Raw genomic sequence first — 16,947 nt, 5'->3', positions numbered from 1 at the left:
TGCGCAGAAATATTCTGTGACAAAAGTGATCAAATTAAGATCTCATATCTGTACTGTATACAGCATAATGACAGTATCTCCTTTCATGATATTCTACGTATACCTTTCACCTCACTGACCTCTGTGAAGAATCTACTACCTTCCACCTCACTGACCTCTGTAGAATCTACTACCTTCCACCTCACTGACCTCTGTAGAATCTACTACCTTCCACCTCACTGACCTCTGTGAAGAATCTACTACCTTCCACCTCACTGACCTCTGTGTAGAATCTACTACCTTCCACATCACTGACCTCTGTGTAGAATCTACTACCTTCCACCTCACTGACCTCTGTGTAGAATCTACTACCTTCCACATCACTGACCTCTGTGTAGAATCTACTACCTTCCACATCACTGACCTCTGTGTAGAATCTACTACCTTCCACTTCACTGACCTCTGTGTAGAATCTACTACCTTCCACCTCACTGACCTCTGTGTAGAATCTACTACCTTTCACCTCACTGACCTCTAGAATCTACTACCTTTCACCTCACTGACCTCTGTAGAATCTACTACCTTCCACATCACTGACCTCTGTGAAGAATCTTCAGGCTCCATAGATAGGTTAGGCCTTTCACTACCTGAAGACAGATAGATATGGAGTTCAGAATTCAACAATACCCAAAACCACTGCTTTCAGACACTGGTGGGCTAACTCGTTTGGTAAACCATTTATATACAGGACCTTCATAAAGTATTCACACCCTTTGGCCTTGACTTAATACACATTGTCTTGTTACAGCCTGAATTCAAAAGCCATTAAATATATATATCTTTTTTTTCACCGATCTACACACAATACCCTAAAATGTCAAAGTGAAAACATGTTTTTAGAAACTTTAGCAAATTTAATGAAAATCAAATACAGATCTAATTTACTTAAATATTCACACCACAGAGTCAATACTTTGTAGAAGCACCTTTGCCTGTGAGTCATTCTGTGTAAGTCTCTAACATCTTTCCACACCTAAATTGTACAACACTTGCCCATTATTATTTTTTCAAAATTCTTCAAGCTCTGTCAAACTGTTTTTTGATCACTTTTAGACAAACATTTTCAGGTCTTGCCATAGATTTTCAAGTAGATTTAAGTCAAAACTGTAACTCGGCCACTCAGGAACATTCACTGTCTTTTTCGTAAGCAAGTCCAGTGTAGATTTGGCCTTGTGTTTTAGGTTATTGTCCTGCTGAAAGGTGAATTTATCTCCCAGTGTCTGGTGGAAAGCAGACTGAACCAGGTTTTCCTCTAGGTATTTGCCTGTGCTTGGCACCATTCCATTTCTTTTTTATCCTGAAAAATCCCCAATCCTTAATTAAGGATTACAAGCATACCCATAACATGATGCAGCCACCACTATGCTTGAAAATATGGAGAGTGGTGCTCAGTAATGTGTTGTATTGGATTTGCCCCAAACATAACACCTTGTATTCAGGACAAAAAGTTAATTGCTTTGACATTTTTTGCAGTATTACTTTAGTGCCTTGTTGCAAACAGGATGCATGTTTTGGAAAATGTTTTTTCTGTATAAGCTTCCTTCTTTTCACTCGGTCAATTAGGCTAGTATTGTGGAGTAACTACAATGTTGTTGATCCATCCTCAGTCTTCTCCTATCACAGCCATTAAACTCTGTAACTGTTTGAAAGTCACCATTGGCCTCATGGTGAAATCCCTGAGCGGTTTCCTTCCTCTGAGTTAGGAAGGACGCCTGTATCTCTGTAGTGACTGGGTGTATTGATACACCGTCCAAAGGGAAATAAATAACTTCACTGTGCTCAAAGGGATATTCAATGTCTACCAATCAGTGCCCTTCTTTGTGAGGATTGGAAAACCTCCCATGTCTTTGTGGTTGAATCTCTGTTTGAAATTCACTGCTCGACTGAGGGACCGTAGAGATAATTGTATGTGTGGGGTACAGAGATGAGGTATTAATTCAAAAATCATGTTAAACACTGTTATTGCACACAGAGTGAGTCCATGCATCTTAGTGTGACATGTTAAGCACCATTTTACTTCTGAACTTATTTAGGCTTGTCATAACAAAGGGGTTGAATATTTACTGACTCAAGACATTTCAGCTTTAATATGTAAAACATTTCTAAAATCATAATTCCACTGACACGATGGGGTATTGTGTGTAGGCCAGTGTAAAAAAAAAAACTCTATTTAATCTATTTTGAAATTCAGGCTGGAACACAACAACATGTGGAATAAGTCAAGGGGTGTGAAGACTGTGTGAAGGCCATGTATCTGCTCATTGATCATGGACTGTGCACAACACGCCTATTAGTCCAGAGCAACAGAGTTGCATAGCTACTGTGTATCGCTACGTTCTTGATATCAAAACCATATGCTTTTAAATGACGCAGCGAGCAGCAAAGACTTTAAGGATTCACATATTTTGGTTTATTATTGAGAAAGAACATTCAACCACAGAACAACGTGCCAAATCTACTTCTCAATTCAGACAGAATCAAACGATCTGATTGGACTGTGGCTCTGGTGCCAAATCTACTTCTCAATTCAGACAGAATCAAACGATCTGATTGGACTGTGGCTCTGGTGCCAAATCTACTTCTCAATTCAGACAGAATCAAACGATCTGATTGGACTGTGGCTCTGGTGCCAAATCTACTTCTCAATTCAGACAGAATCAAACGATCTGATTGGACTGTGGCTCTGGTGCCAAAACAATGTGCCAAATCTACTTCTCAATTCAGACAGAATCAAACGATCTGATTGGACTGTGGCTCTGGTGCCAAATCTACTTCTCAATTCAGACAGAATCAAAAGATCTGATTGGACTGTGGCTCTGGTGCCAAAACACCGTGCCAAATCTACTTCTCAATTCAGACAGAATCAAACGATCTGATTGGACTGTGGCTCTGGTGCCAAAACAATGTGCCAAATCTACTTCTCAATTCAGACAGAATCAAACGATCTGATTGGACTGTGGCTCTGGTGCCAAATCTACTTCTCAATTCAGACAGAATCAAACGATCTGATTGGACTGTGGCTCTGGTGCCAAATCTACTTCTCAATTCAGACAGAATCAAACGATCTGATTGGACTGTGGCTCTGGTGCCAAAACAATGTGCCAAATCTACTTCTCAATTCAGACAGAATCAAACGATCTGATTGGACTGTGGCTCTGGTGCCAAATCTACTTCTCAATTCAGACAGAATCAAAAGATCTGATTGGACTGTGGCTCTGGTGCCAAAACACCGTGCCAAATCTACTTCTCAATTCAGACAGAATCAAACGATCTGATTGGACTGTGGCTCTGGTGCCAAAACAATGTGCCAAATCTACTTCTCAATTCAGACAGAATCAAACGATCTGATTGGACTGTGGCTCTGGTGCCAAATCTACTTCTCAATTCAGACAGAATCAAACGATCTGATTGGACTGTGGCTCTGGTGCCAAAACAACTGGCGTGCGTACGCAGCATCCATCTCGCCCTCCCGGGTGCTTTTCCCAGCGATAATTAACAGCTCTGACAGTGAGAGAGGGGGAAGAGAGGGAGGAGAGCTGTGAATTAGAATTAACGCTGACTAAATAGCTGTCAATGTTTGATTACAGGCTGAATCAGAGGGAGAAGAGCTAATAGAGGTGGAAACACCCACGTTAGGCTGAATCAAACGCTCCTCTGTGCTGTGATGCTTGAGTGAGTGAGTGAGTGAGTGAGTGAGTGAGTGAGTGAGTGAGTGAGTGAGTGAGTGAGTGAGTGAGTGAGTTTGTGAGTGAGTGTGTGTGTGAGAGAGAGAGAGAGTCTGTCCATTTCATCCCTTTCTCACTGATGAAGGCTACTTGGGAGATTCACACCTGTTGGCCACACTTGCCAAAATGGGTAAACTTTACCCGCAAAAGTCTCAAAGTTATTAACTGAGTTATTATTTACTGAATTGGATAGAATGATGAATTGTAGCCAATTCGTCAAACCCGCAATTCCCATACAAAGCTACCTGATCCATCGTCTTCCTAGGTGATGCTTTACAGAATGAGAGTCTCATTTTAAATAGCTGTGGTCAGTTATAGAATATGAGAGTCTCATTTTAAATAGCTGTGGTCAGTTATAGAATATGAGAGTCTCATTTTAAATAGCTGTGGTCAGTTATTGAATATGAGAGTCTCATTTTAAATAGCTGTGGTCAGTTATAGAATATGAGAGTCTCATTTTAAATAGCTGTGGTCAGTTATAGAATATGAGAGTCTCATTTTAAATAGCTGTGGTCAGTTATTGAATATGAGAGTCTCATTTTAAGTAGCTGTGGTCAGTTATAGAATATGAGAGTCTCATTTTAAATAGCTGTGGTCAGTTATAGAATATGAGAGTCTCATTTTAAATAGCTGTGGTCAGTTATAGAATATGAGAGTCTCATTTTAAATAGCTGTGGTCAGTTATAGAATATGAGAGTCTCATTTTAAATAGCTGTGGTCAGTTATAGAATATGAGAGTCTCATTTTAAATAGCTGTGGTCAGTTATAGAATATGAGAGTCTCATTTTAAATAGCTGTGGTCAGTTATAGAATATGAGAGTCTCATTTTAAATAGCTGTGGTCAGTTATAGAATATGAGAGTCTCATTTTAAATAGCTGTTGTCAGTTATAGAATATGAGAGTCTCATTTTAAATAGCTGTGGTCAGTTATAGAACATGAGAGTCTCACTTTAAATAGCTGTGGTCAGTTATAGAATATGAGAGTCTCATTTTAAATAGCTGTGGTCAGTTATAGAATATGAGAGTCTCATTTTAAATAGCTGTGGTCAGTTATAGAATATGAGAGTCTCATTTTAAATAGCTGTGGTCAGTTATAGAATATGAGAGTCTCATTTTAAATAGCTGTGGTCAGTTATAGAATATGAGAGTCTCATTTTAAATAGCTGTGGTCAGTTATAGAATATGAGAGTCTCATTTTAAATAGCTGTTGTCAGTTATAGAATATGAGAGTCTCATTTTAAATAGCTGTGGTCAGTTATAGAATATGAGAGTCTCATTTTAAATAGCTGTGGTCAGTTATTGAATATGAGAGTCTCATTTTAAATAGCTGTGGTCAGTTATAGAATATGAGAGTCTCATTTTAAATAGCTGTGGTCAGTTATTGAATATGAGAGTCTCATTTTAAGTAGCTGTGGTCAGTTATAGAATATGAGAGTCTCATTTTAAATAGCTGTGGTCAGTTATAGAATATGAGAGTCTCATTTTAAATAGCTGTGGTCAGTTATAGAATATGAGAGTCTCATTTTAAATAGCTGTGGTCAGTTATAGAATATGAGAGTCTCATTTTAAATAGCTGTGGTCAGTTATAGAATATGAGAGTCTCATTTTAAATAGCTGTGGTCAGTTATAGAATATGAGAGTCTCATTTTAAATAGCTGTGGTCAGTTATAGAATATGAGAGTCTCATTTTAAATAGCTGTGGTCAGTTATAGAATATGAGAGTCTCATTTTAAATAGCTGTTGTCAGTTATAGAATATGAGAGTCTCATTTTAAATAGCTGTGGTCAGTTATAGAACATGAGAGTCTCACTTTAAATAGCTGTGGTCAGTTATAGAATATGAGAGTCTCATTTTAAATAGCTGTGGTCAGTTATAGAATATGAGAGTCTCATTTTAAATAGCTGTGGTCAGTTATAGAATATGAGAGTCTCATTTTAAATAGCTGTGGTCAGTTATAGAATATGAGAGTCTCATTTTAAATAGCTGTGGTCAGTTATAGAATATGAGAGTCTCATTTTAAATAGCTGTGGTCAGTTATAGAATATGAGAGTCTCATTTTAAATAGCTGTGGTCAGTTATAGAATATGAGAGTCTAATTTTAAATAGCTGTGGTCAGTTATAGAATATGAGAGTCATTTTAAATAGCTGTGGTCAGTTATAGAATATGAGAGTCTCATTTTAAATAGTTGTGGTCAGTTATAGAATATGAGAGTCTCATTTTAAATAGCTGTGATCAGTTATAGAATATGAGAGTCTCATTTTAAATAGCTGTGGTCAGTTATAGAATATGAGAGTCTCATTTTAAATAGCTGTGGTCAGTTATAGAATATGAGAGTCTCATTTTAAATAGCTGTTGTCAGTTATAGAATATGAGAGTCTCATTTTAAATAACTGTGGTCAGTTATAGAATATGAGAGTCATTTTAAATAGCTGTGGTCAGTTATAGAATATGAGAGTCTCATTTTAAATAGCTGTGGTCAGTTATAGAATATGAGAGTCTCATTTTAAATAGCTGTGGTCAGTTATAGAATATGAGAGTCTCATTTTAAATAGCTGTGGTGAGTTATAGAATATGAGAGTCTCATTTTAAATAGTTATGGTCAGTTATAGAATATGAGAGTCTCATTTTAAATAGCTGTGGTCAGTTATAGAATATGAGAGTCTCATTTTAAATAGCTGTGGTCAGTTATAGAATATGAGAGTCTCATTTTAAATAGCTGTGGTCAGTTATAGAATATGAGAGTCTCATTTTAAATAGCTGTGGTCAGTTATAGAATATGAGAGTCTAATTTTAAATAGCTGTGGTCAGTTATAGAATATGAGAGTCATTTTAAATAGCTGTGGTCAGTTATAGAATATGAGAGTCTCATTTTAAATAGTTGTGGTCAGTTATAGAATATGAGAGTCTCATTTTAAATAGCTGTGATCAGTTATAGAATATGAGAGTCTCATTTTAAATAGCTGTGGTCAGTTATAGAATATGAGAGTCTCATTTTAAATAGCTGTGGTCAGTTATAGAATATGAGAGTCTCATTTTAAATAGCTGTTGTCAGTTATAGAATATGAGAGTCTCATTTTAAATAACTGTGGTCAGTTATAGAATATGAGAGTCATTTTAAATAGCTGTGGTCAGTTATAGAATATGAGAGTCTCATTTTAAATAGCTGTGGTCAGTTATAGAATATGAGAGTCTCATTTTAAATAGCTGTGGTCAGTTATAGAATATGAGAGTCTCATTTTAAATAGCTGTGGTGAGTTATAGAATATGAGAGTCTCATTTTAAATAGTTATGGTCAGTTATAGAATATGAGAGTCTCATTTTAAATAGCTGTGGTCAGTTATAGAATATGAGAGTCTCATTTTAAATAGCTGTGGTCAGTTGGTTTGAGAGCTGAAAGGCTGTTCACTCACCGCCACAGAGATCCTACCCAACACATGTTCTGGAATCCTCCTGTATACGTCCAGAGAGCCACCTGCACACACACACACACACACACGACACACGACACACACACGACACGACACACACACACACACGCACACCGTTCAGTGTTGATGGACGCATGCTGACAGGTCGTCCATCGAGGGAGACAATGTGTTATAACTGAGTTGTGTTACTGTGTTAAATTCACGCACACATACTCCCACCCTTGTAGCTTTTAGCAAAGATGCATGCTAGCCCCCAGCCACTGAAGATGACAGTCTTCCTCTAAGTAGAAGTGTAAATGGATACAGGGTGGTAAGAGGTTTGACATTCCAGCTTTCATAGAGCTCTGGATGGGAGTGGAGTAAAGGCCTCTGCTAGCCACAGCCTCAGCACTAACCCCAGCCACGGCGCTAACGCTAACCCCAGCGCTAACCCTAACCCCAGTACAGGCGCTAACCCCAGCCCCGGCGCTAACGCTAACCCCAGCGCTAACGCTAACCCCAGCGCTAACCCTAACCCCAGCGCTAACCCTAACCCCAGCGCTAACCCTAACCCCAGCGCTAACCCTAACCCCAGCCTCAACACTCACCGTCCATGTACTCTGTGCATATGGAGATCCTGTTCTCCACAAAGAAGGCACTGTAGAAGGTTATGATGTAGGAGGAATCACACTGTAAAACAAAAAGACAATTAACACAGTTCATCCACCCATTAATTAACATTGATACATGTTGCAGTATTTATTGTTGAACTGTTTAGTTAGCCCATTTCACAGTCTACCTCAGAAGAAAAGGAGAGATCTGGGGTAAATTATTGAGAGGGCTTATCAGCAATCACGTGTTCCTGCCTCGTGCGTATTTCAACAATCCCTGGCTTGACACGCAGGAGGAGAGGAGATCCACTCAGATAAAAGGTGCTCCATGAACTAGTCTAAAGTAACATAGAGTAGACTAAACACTGCAGGTCTGATAAGAGAGGCTTCAGCTGGGGGAAAGATTTGACTACATGATTTGGGCCAGTTGGGGGAAAGATTTGACTACATGATTTGGGCCAGTTGAGGGAGAGATTTGACTACATGATTTGGGCCAGTTGAGGGAGAGATTTGACTACATGATTTGGGCCAGTTGGGGGAAAGATTTGACTACATGATTTGGGACAGTTGAGGGAGAGATTTGACTACATGATTTGGGCCAGTTGAGGGAGAGATTTGACTACATGATTTGGGCCAGTTGAGGGAGAGATTTGACTACATGATTTGGGCCAGTTGGGGGAGAGATTTGACTACATGATTTGGGCCAGTTGGGGGAGAGATTTGACTACATGATTTGGGCCAGTTGAGGGAGAGATTTGACTATATGATTTGGGCCAGTTGGGGGAGAGATTTGACTACATTATTTGGGCCAGTTGGTGGAGAGATTTGACTACATTATTTGGGACAGTTGAGGGAGAGATTTGACTACATGATTTGGGCCAGTTGAGGGAGAGATTTGACTACATGATTTGGGCCAGTTGAGGGAGAGATATGACTACATTATTTGGGCCAGTTGGGGGAGAGATTTGACTACATGATTTGGGCTAGTTGGGGGAGAGATTTGACTACATGATTTGGGCTAGTTGGGGGAGAGATTTGACCAGTTTGGGGCTCTAGAGAATAGAAGCTGACCTTGTAGAGGATCTCCAACTCGGACATGATCTGTTTCTGTAGCTCCACTGTGATGTCCAGAGGAATGACCTGTAAAGTCACAAGCACAGCCCAAATGAGATACCAGTGTAGCATACACGTGCACAGGTTAATACGCAAGCACGCACACACTGCTAATGCACTTCAAAAACACACACAGAAACATTTAAAGCAATGTACATTATTATTATAATGGAACTATGGGTCAAAATAATCCTGCACTGGTGGTAACACATGACCTAGAAACCTTGTAGAGGATCTCATGATTCTTTCATGCCAACCTATCTGGATAGTGTGGATACCATACGGTAAATGGGCACTACCAGGGGTGTGAATTTTGATCTGGCTGCACTGAGCTTAGCTAATAGCTACAACAGTGGCACGCTAGCATTAGCAAAGATTAGCTAAACTTGCAGCTTATCATTGATTACAGGCTAGAGAGAGAAGGGAGTAGCTACATGTAAACATCATTGATTACAGGTTAGAGAGAGAAGGGAGTAGCTACATGTAAACATCATTGATTACAGGTTAGAGACAGAAGGGAGTAGCTACATGTAAACATCATTGATTACAGGTTAGAGAGAGAAGGGAGTAGCTACATGTAAACATCATTGATTACAGGTTAGAGAGAGAAGGGAGTAGCTACATGTAAACATCATTGATTACATGTTAGAGAGAGAAGGGAGTAGCTACATGTAAACATCATTGATTACAGGCTAGAGACAGAAGGGAGTAGCTACATGTAAACATCATTGATTACAGGTTAGAGACAGAAGGGAGTAGCTACATGTAAACATCATTGATTACAGGTTAGAGAGAGAAGGGAGTAGCTACATGTAAACATCATTGATTACAGGTTAGAGAGAGCAGGGAGTAGCTACATGTAACGAGGGTCAAGGAGGTACCCATTACATCTACCTTCCATTCCACTCCAATAGATTAGATTACTGGTAGAATTACAGAGCATGAGAACAAAGTGGATGAATGAACCAATGAGAGAAGGGGATCACAGAGGTTGAGAAGCATAGAAAATGAAAGAGGGAGGAGAAAAGGACAGAGGTATAGATACAGAAGAAGACTAGTGTAGTTGAAGGTGATTTGGTAAAAGGAGAGGTGCCCAGGTAAAGGTCACAGCTGTTGATCTCACCTTCACCGCCAACACTCTGTTCCCGAGAAGATGGAACGCTCTGTGGGAGAGAAAGAGAGGAAACATGAACATAGCCCAACGAACGCCAGAGCTTCAGTAAAGTCCCTACTAAACTATTTCACACATTAAAACACCCCTGTTACTGTTCATTCATCCGGGCCTTTAAAGTCATCATGTGAATGAAAATATGTTGAGTGGAAAAGGATTTGGGTGAACATCACAACATTCAGAATGGACATACTAAATACAGAGGGCCAGACTAAACACGCTTGTTCAAATCAGCCATCCACAGTTGTCCTAGTTGGTGAGTTATAACATGCAGAAAGGGGTGACGTCATAAAGGAAACCGTAGAATCCAAATGAGCATGACAACATGTCTCTTAGTCTAACAGTATTTCCATCATTAAAAAGGTCAGAGGTCAAAACAATAGCCTTCATGACACATGGCCATTGAGCCCAGTCAGTCCTGTATGGTCACAGTTCTCCAGACAGGTTTCAGGTGGCAGGTAAACCAAACAGCCAAGGAGCGCCGGCTGGCCTAGCCGACCTTAATGATTTAATTATGAAACTCCTTAATGCCCACCGTCGGGTTTAGTTACCGGCCAAGAGGGTCGGTTTACCAAAAGCGCCAATGTCTCAACATCCAATCCTCTTGTCCCCGTAGAACAGCTGCCGGGGGTGAGGGCCACAGGGAGGGCGTACGTCACCAGCCCAGTTCACCAGTTTGTTTACGACAGCCAGGTATACTGGATACCTCCTGTGGTTTCACCTGTCAACAGGGTAGGCCGGCGTGTATGAGCTCAGACCAGGGTGTGTGATTAATGTGTGGTAGATAGGAGGATCGTGTTACACCTCTAAACTGGCCCTTTAATTAATGACACCTCTTAGTGTCTCGTCTGGGTCGTCTGATAACTACCCTCCAGTCAGGACAAAGAGACTATCCCCCGTATGCCGGGCGCTCAGCGCTGAACGGACCCACATACTGATTCTACTGAGATACTTATTGACAACGGAGTTTTTAACTGGGTTTTAGCTTTATATGTAATAACTTTGTATCATAAGGTTTTGCTATAAGCATTCATGTCAGGTACTGGGTCCTAATTAGAGCGGAGTCTTAAATGCATGAAGGCATTATAAATGCATCAAGCACAGGTCATTCGTAGGAACAGTTACAACTTTTTCCACCCCTGGCTGTTTTCAAGTGAACACTCCTTCAGGTCTGTAAAAGGACTCTGTGTATTTGAGGCGAACTTTCACCTTTTAGTTTTGATGTGTTACTCCTCCCTTAAGCTACAATCAATATCAATTAAGCACGACTACTGGTTCTTAATTAAGACAAGATGAAGAAGTTAATTGAGACCGGAGCGGAGAGCCAGAGATGTTAAATACTGATTGGACTGATTCTGTGTGTAGCAAACGAACAGAGCAAGTAATCATTATTTTATCACGCTGGACATGTTCAGGTTCACAGAAAAAAACCTGCTGACTCACTCAGGAAGATGTTTCTTTACGATGACACATCTTTGTGCCTGTCGTGATTAGTAACTGTTTGGAGGATAACCTCTCTTTTCTCACGTCTGCACCATTCGGTCACTAATGAACCGGGAAACTAGGGGACAAGCAGATGAACCATAACAACAGTTGTTGTGAAGATACAAGATCACATTTAAATCTAACAGGTGAGATAACAGTCCCCTCGGGATGAGTGTGTCACTTATACCAGGCATTTTAGTAGCTTAATGTTCCCCAGAATGCCCTCCTCTACTCCCCAACAGAGTGATGACACGACGACAGTCCAACCTCATTGTTAGAGTGAGTCGTCTAACTCCAGTCTCTATCCTCCATGCAGCCTGTGATGTGGTGGGCCCAGTAGATGCACTGTCCTTGACCCCCCTCAGGGCCAACCCTCCACCGGTGAGTTACAGTGACAGGCTTGGTGACTAGAGGACCTGGGAGCAAGGTTACCCAGCCGCCCGTCCCCAACCCCCTCTTCCCCCCGTCCTGACCCCAGTAAACGTGCCCCATTGCCTGGATCTTATTTACACTCCAGCCCCTGGTGTAATAAAAGCTCCACCATGCAGTATTCATGGGCCTGGCTGGCTCTCTAAAGCGGCCCCCGAGCGGGCGGTCAGGGCTGGAGCGGTTGGTTTACAGTGCCACAGGGGTGACAGGCAAGGCGACCTCTCTTCCAGCCAGACACCCTCACCTGAGACGGCCCGACGAGAACGACCACAACGACTGCCAAACAGAGACTGACCTACCTAAGTTAAGAGGACATCACTCTGCAGATGAAGAGGCTAGCCGGTACGGCCAGACCACTACAAACTTACAAAGATGAGGACATTACACAGACCCACAACTATGAATATAAACAGAGGTTATATCCCCATGCTTATCAGTGGTGTCAGTTTCCCAGTCACCCGGGACCACTAAAACCAGAGGCAGAGGTGATGGAGGGAAGGAAACGCAGAGACATGGGTGATGGAGGGAAGGAAAAGCAGAGACAGAGGTGATGGAGGGAAGGAAACGCAGAGACAGTGGTGATGGAGGGAAGGAAAAGCAGAGACAGAGGTGATGGAGGGAAGGAAAAGCAGAGACAGAGGTGATGGAGGGAAAGAAAAGCAGAGACAGAGGTGATGGAGGGAAGGAAAAGCAGAGGCAGAGGAGGGAAGGAAAAGCAGAGACAGAGGTGATGGAGGGAAGGAAAAGCAGAGACAGAGGTGATGGAGGGAAGGAAAAGCAGAGGCAGAGGTGATGGAGGGAAGGAAAAGCAGAGACAGAGGTGATGGAGGGAAGGAAAAGCAGAGACAGAGGTGATGGAGGGAAGGAAGGAAAAGCAGAGACAGAGGTGATGGAGGGAAGGAAAAGCAGAGACAGAGGTGATGGAGGGAAGGAAAAGCAGAGACAGAGGTGATGGAGGGAAGGAAGGAAAAGCAGAGACAGAGGTGATGGAGGGAAGGAAGGAAAAGCAGAGACAGAGGTGATGGAGGGAAGGAAGGAAAAGCAGAGACAGAGGTGATGGAGGGAAGGAAGGAAAAGCAGAGAGAGGTGATGGAGGGAAGGAAGGAAAAGCAGAGACAGAGGTGATGGAGGGAAGGAAAAGCAGAGACATGGGTGATGAGGGAAGGAAAAGCAGAGACAGAGGTGATGGAGGGAAGGAAAAGCAGAGACAGAGGTGATGGAGGGAAGGAAAAGCAGAGACAGAGGTGATGGAGGGAAGGAAAAGCAGAGACAGAGGTGATGGAGGGAAGGAAAAGCAGAGACAGAGGTGATGGAGGGAAGGAAGGAAAAGCAGAGACAGAGGTGATGGAGGGAAAGAAAAGCAGAGACAGAGGTGATGGAGGGAAGGAGGGAAAAGCAGAGACAGATGTGATGGAGGGAAGGAGGGAAAAGCAGAGACAGAGGTGATGGAGGGAAGGAGGGAAAAGCAGAGACAGAGGTGATGGAGGGAAGGAAGGAAAAGCAGAGACAGAGGTGATGGAGGGAAGGAAGGAAAAGCAGAGAGAGGTGATGGAGGGAAGGAAGGAAAAGCAGAGACAGAGGTGATGGAAGGAAGGAAAAGCAGAGAGAGGTGATGGAGGGAAGGAAGGAAAAGCAGAGACAGAGGTGATGGAGGGAAGGAAGGAAAAGCAGAGACAGAGGTGATGGAGGGAAAGAAAAGCAGAGACAGAGGTGATGGAGGGAAGGAGGGAAAAGCAGAGACAGATGTGATGGAGGGAAGGAGGGAAAAGCAGAGACAGAGGTGATGGAGGGAAGGAGGGAAAAGCAGAGACAGAGGTGATGGAGGGAAGGAAGGAAAAGCAGAGACAGAGGTGATGGAGGGAAGGAAGGAAAAGCAGAGAGAGGTGATGGAGGGAAGGAAGGAAAAGCAGAGACAGAGGTGATGGAAGGAAGGAAAAGCAGAGAGAGGTGATGGAGGGAAGGAAGGAAAAGCAGAGACAGAGGTGATGGAGGGAAGGAAGGAAAAGCAGAGACAGAGGTGATGGAGGGAAGGAAGGAAAAGCAGAGACAGAGGTGATGGAAGGAAGGAAAAGCAGAGACAGAGGTGATGGAGGGAAGGAAGGAAAAGCAGAGACAGAGGTGATGGAGGGAAGGAAGGAAAAGCAGAGACAGAGGTGATGGAGGGAAGGAAGGAAAAGCAGAGACAGAGGTGATGGAGGGAAGGAAGGAAAAGCAGAGACAGAGGTGATGGAGGGAAGGAAGGAAAAGCAGAGACATGGGTGATGAGGGAAGGAAAAGCAGAAACAGAGGTGATGGAGGGAAGGAAAAGCAGAGACAGAGGTGATGGAGGGAAGGAAAAGCAGAGACAGAGGTGATGGAGGGAAGGAAAAGCAGAGACAGAGGTGATGGAGGGAAGGAAAAGCAGAGACAGAGGTGATGGAGGGAAGGAAAAGCAGAGACAGAGGTGATGGAGGGAAGGAAAAGCAGAGACAGAGGTGATGGAGGGAAGGAAAAGCAGAGACAGAGGTGATGGAGGGAAGGAAAAGCAGAGACAGAGGTGATGGAGGGAAGGAAAAGCAGAGACAGAGGTGATGGAGGGAAAGAAAAGCAGAGACAGAGGTGATGGAGGGAAAGAAAAGCAGAGACAGAGGTGATGGAGGGAAGGAGGGAAAAGCAGAGACAGATGTGATGGAGGGAAGGAGGGAAAAGCAGAGACAGAGGTGATGGAGGGAAGGAGGGAAAAGCAGAGACAGAGGTGATGGAGGGAAGGAAGGAAAAGCAGAGACAGAGGTGATGGAGGGAAGGAAAAGCAGAGACAGAGGTGATGGAGGGAAGGAAAAGCAGAGACAGAGGTGATGGAGGGAAGGAAGGAAAAGCAGAGACAGAGGTGATGGAGGGAAGGAAGGAAAAGCAGAGACAGAGGTGATGGAAGGAAGGAAAAGCAGAGAGAGGTGATGGAGGGAAGGAAGGAAAAGCAGAGACAGAGGTGATGGAGGGAAGGAAGGAAAAGCAGAGACAGAGGTGATGGAGGGAAGGAAGGAAAAGCAGAGACAGAGGTGATGGAGGGAAGGAAGGAAAAGCAGAGACAGAGGTGATGGAGGGAAGGAAGGAAAAGCAGAGACATGGGTGATGAGGGAAGGAAAAGCAGAAACAGAGGTGATGGAGGGAAGGAAAAGCAGAGACAGAGGTGATGGAGGGAAGGAAAAGCAGAGACAGAGGTGATGGAGGGAAGGAAAAGCAGAGACAGAGGTGATGGAGGGAAGGAAAAGCAGAGACAGAGGTGATGGAGGGAAGGAAAAGCAGAGACAGAGGTGATGGAGGGAAGGAAGGAAAAGCAGAGACAGAGGTGATGGAGGGAAGGAAGCAAAAGCAGAGACAGAGGTGATGGAGGGAAGGAAGGAAAAGCAGAGAGAGGTGATGGAGGGAAGGAAGGAAAAGCAGAGGCAGGGTGATGGAGGGAAGGAAGGAAAAGCAGAGGCAGGGTGATGGAGGGAAGGAAAAGCAGAGACAGGGTGATGGAGGGAAGGAAAAGCAGAGACAGAGGTGATGGAGGGACGGAAAAGCAGAGACAGAGGTGATGGAGGGAAGGAAAAGCAGAGGCAGAGGTGATGGAGGGAAGGAAAAGCAGAGACAGAGGTGATGGAGGGAAGGAAAAGCAGAGACAGAGGTGATGGAGGGAAGGAAAAGCAGAGACAGAGGTGATGGAGGGAAGGAAAAGCAGAGACAGATGTGATGGAGGGAAGGAAGGAAAAGCAGAGACAGAGGTGATGGAGGGAAGGAAGGAAAAGCAGAGACAGAGGTGATGGAGGGAAGGAAAAGCAGAGACAGAGGTGATGGAGGGAAGGAAGGAAAAGCAGAGACAGAGGTGATGGAGGGAAGGAAGGAAAAGCAGAGACAGAGGTGATGGAGGGAAGGAAAAGCAGAGACAGAGGTGATGGAGGGAAGGAAAAGCAGAGACAGAGGTGATGGAGGGAAGGAAAAGCAGAGACAGAGGTGATGGAGGGAAGGAAGGAAAAGCAGAGACAGAGGTGATGGAGGGAAGGAAGGAAAAGCAGAGACAGAGGTGATGGAGGGAAGGAAGGAAAAGCAGAGAGGTGATGGAGGGAAGGAAAAGCAGAGGCAGAGGTGATGGAGGGAAAGAAAAGCAGAGGCAGAGGTGATGAGGGAAAGAAAAGCAGAGGCAGAGGTGATGGAGGGAAAGAAAAGCAGAGACAGAGGTGATGGAGGGAAAGAAAAGCAGAGGCAGAGGTGATGGAGGGAAAGAAAAGCAGAGGCAGAGGTGATGGAGGGAAAGAAAAGCAGAGGCAGAGGTGATGGAGGGAAGGAAAAGCAGAGGCAGAGGTGATGGAGGGAAGGAAGGAAAAGCAGAGACAGAGGTGATGGAGGGAAGGAAGGAAAAGCAGAGACAGAGGTGATGGAGGGAAGGAAGGAAAAGAGGTTATATCCCCATGCTTATCAGTGGTGTCAGTTTCCCAGTCACCCGGGACCACTAAAACCAGAGGCAGAGGTGATGGAGGGAAGGAAACGCAGAGACATGGGTGATGGAGGGAAGGAAACGCAGAGACAGAGGTGATGGAGGGAAGGAAAAGCAGAGACATAGGTGATGGAGGGAAGGAAAAGCAGAGACAGAGGTGATGGAGGGAAGGAAAAGCAGAGACAGAGGTGATGGAGGGAAGGAAAAGCAGAGACAGAGGTGATGGAGGGAAGGAAAAGCAGAGACAGAGGTGATGGAGGGAAGGAAAAGCAGAGGCAGGGTGAGCTTAAATAAACCTTGACGTGGTCAGGTGCTAAACAGACCAGGCATTTCAACCCTACTTTATGGCCTGCAGCTTAAGATAGAGTAACCAACTAAGAAATGAACAGGCAGAAATGTCCCTGTTCCCCACGTCTAAATCAATGGGAGAGATCAATAAGAAAACAACTCGGCTGGGGGACTTTGGGAGAGGCCACGCCGGTGTCTAAGTGGATGTAACTGCATGTAAATGTG

The 16,947-nt window shown here is 43.6% G+C and overlaps 1 protein-coding gene across 6 annotated transcripts in view; it reads right to left on the bottom strand.

Annotated features, from left to right (window-relative positions):
* map2k5 (mitogen-activated protein kinase kinase 5) overlaps positions 1-16,947 on the bottom strand; it is a 104,535-nt gene that overhangs the window by 49,564 nt on the left and 38,024 nt on the right. For all 6 annotated transcript variants that reach the window (XM_055912958.1, XM_055912957.1, XM_055912962.1 and 3 more), the window contains 5 exons: positions 10,020-10,059; positions 8,855-8,923; positions 7,781-7,862; positions 7,176-7,237; positions 578-626 (listed from right to left, as the gene is read on the bottom strand). In XM_055912958.1, coding sequence (XP_055768933.1) covers positions 578-626; positions 7,176-7,237; positions 7,781-7,862; positions 8,855-8,923; positions 10,020-10,059 — 302 coding nt within the window. The remainder of the gene's footprint in view (positions 1-577; positions 627-7,175; positions 7,238-7,780; positions 7,863-8,854; positions 8,924-10,019; positions 10,060-16,947) is intronic.

The sequence above is a fragment of the Salvelinus fontinalis genome, unplaced genomic scaffold (genome assembly GCF_029448725.1).
Source record: "Salvelinus fontinalis isolate EN_2023a unplaced genomic scaffold, ASM2944872v1 scaffold_0233, whole genome shotgun sequence".
Taxonomy (NCBI): Eukaryota; Metazoa; Chordata; class Actinopteri; order Salmoniformes; family Salmonidae; genus Salvelinus; species Salvelinus fontinalis.
Note: the sequence above shows the minus strand (reverse complement) of the source record. Positions and strands in the feature narration are given on the sequence as shown.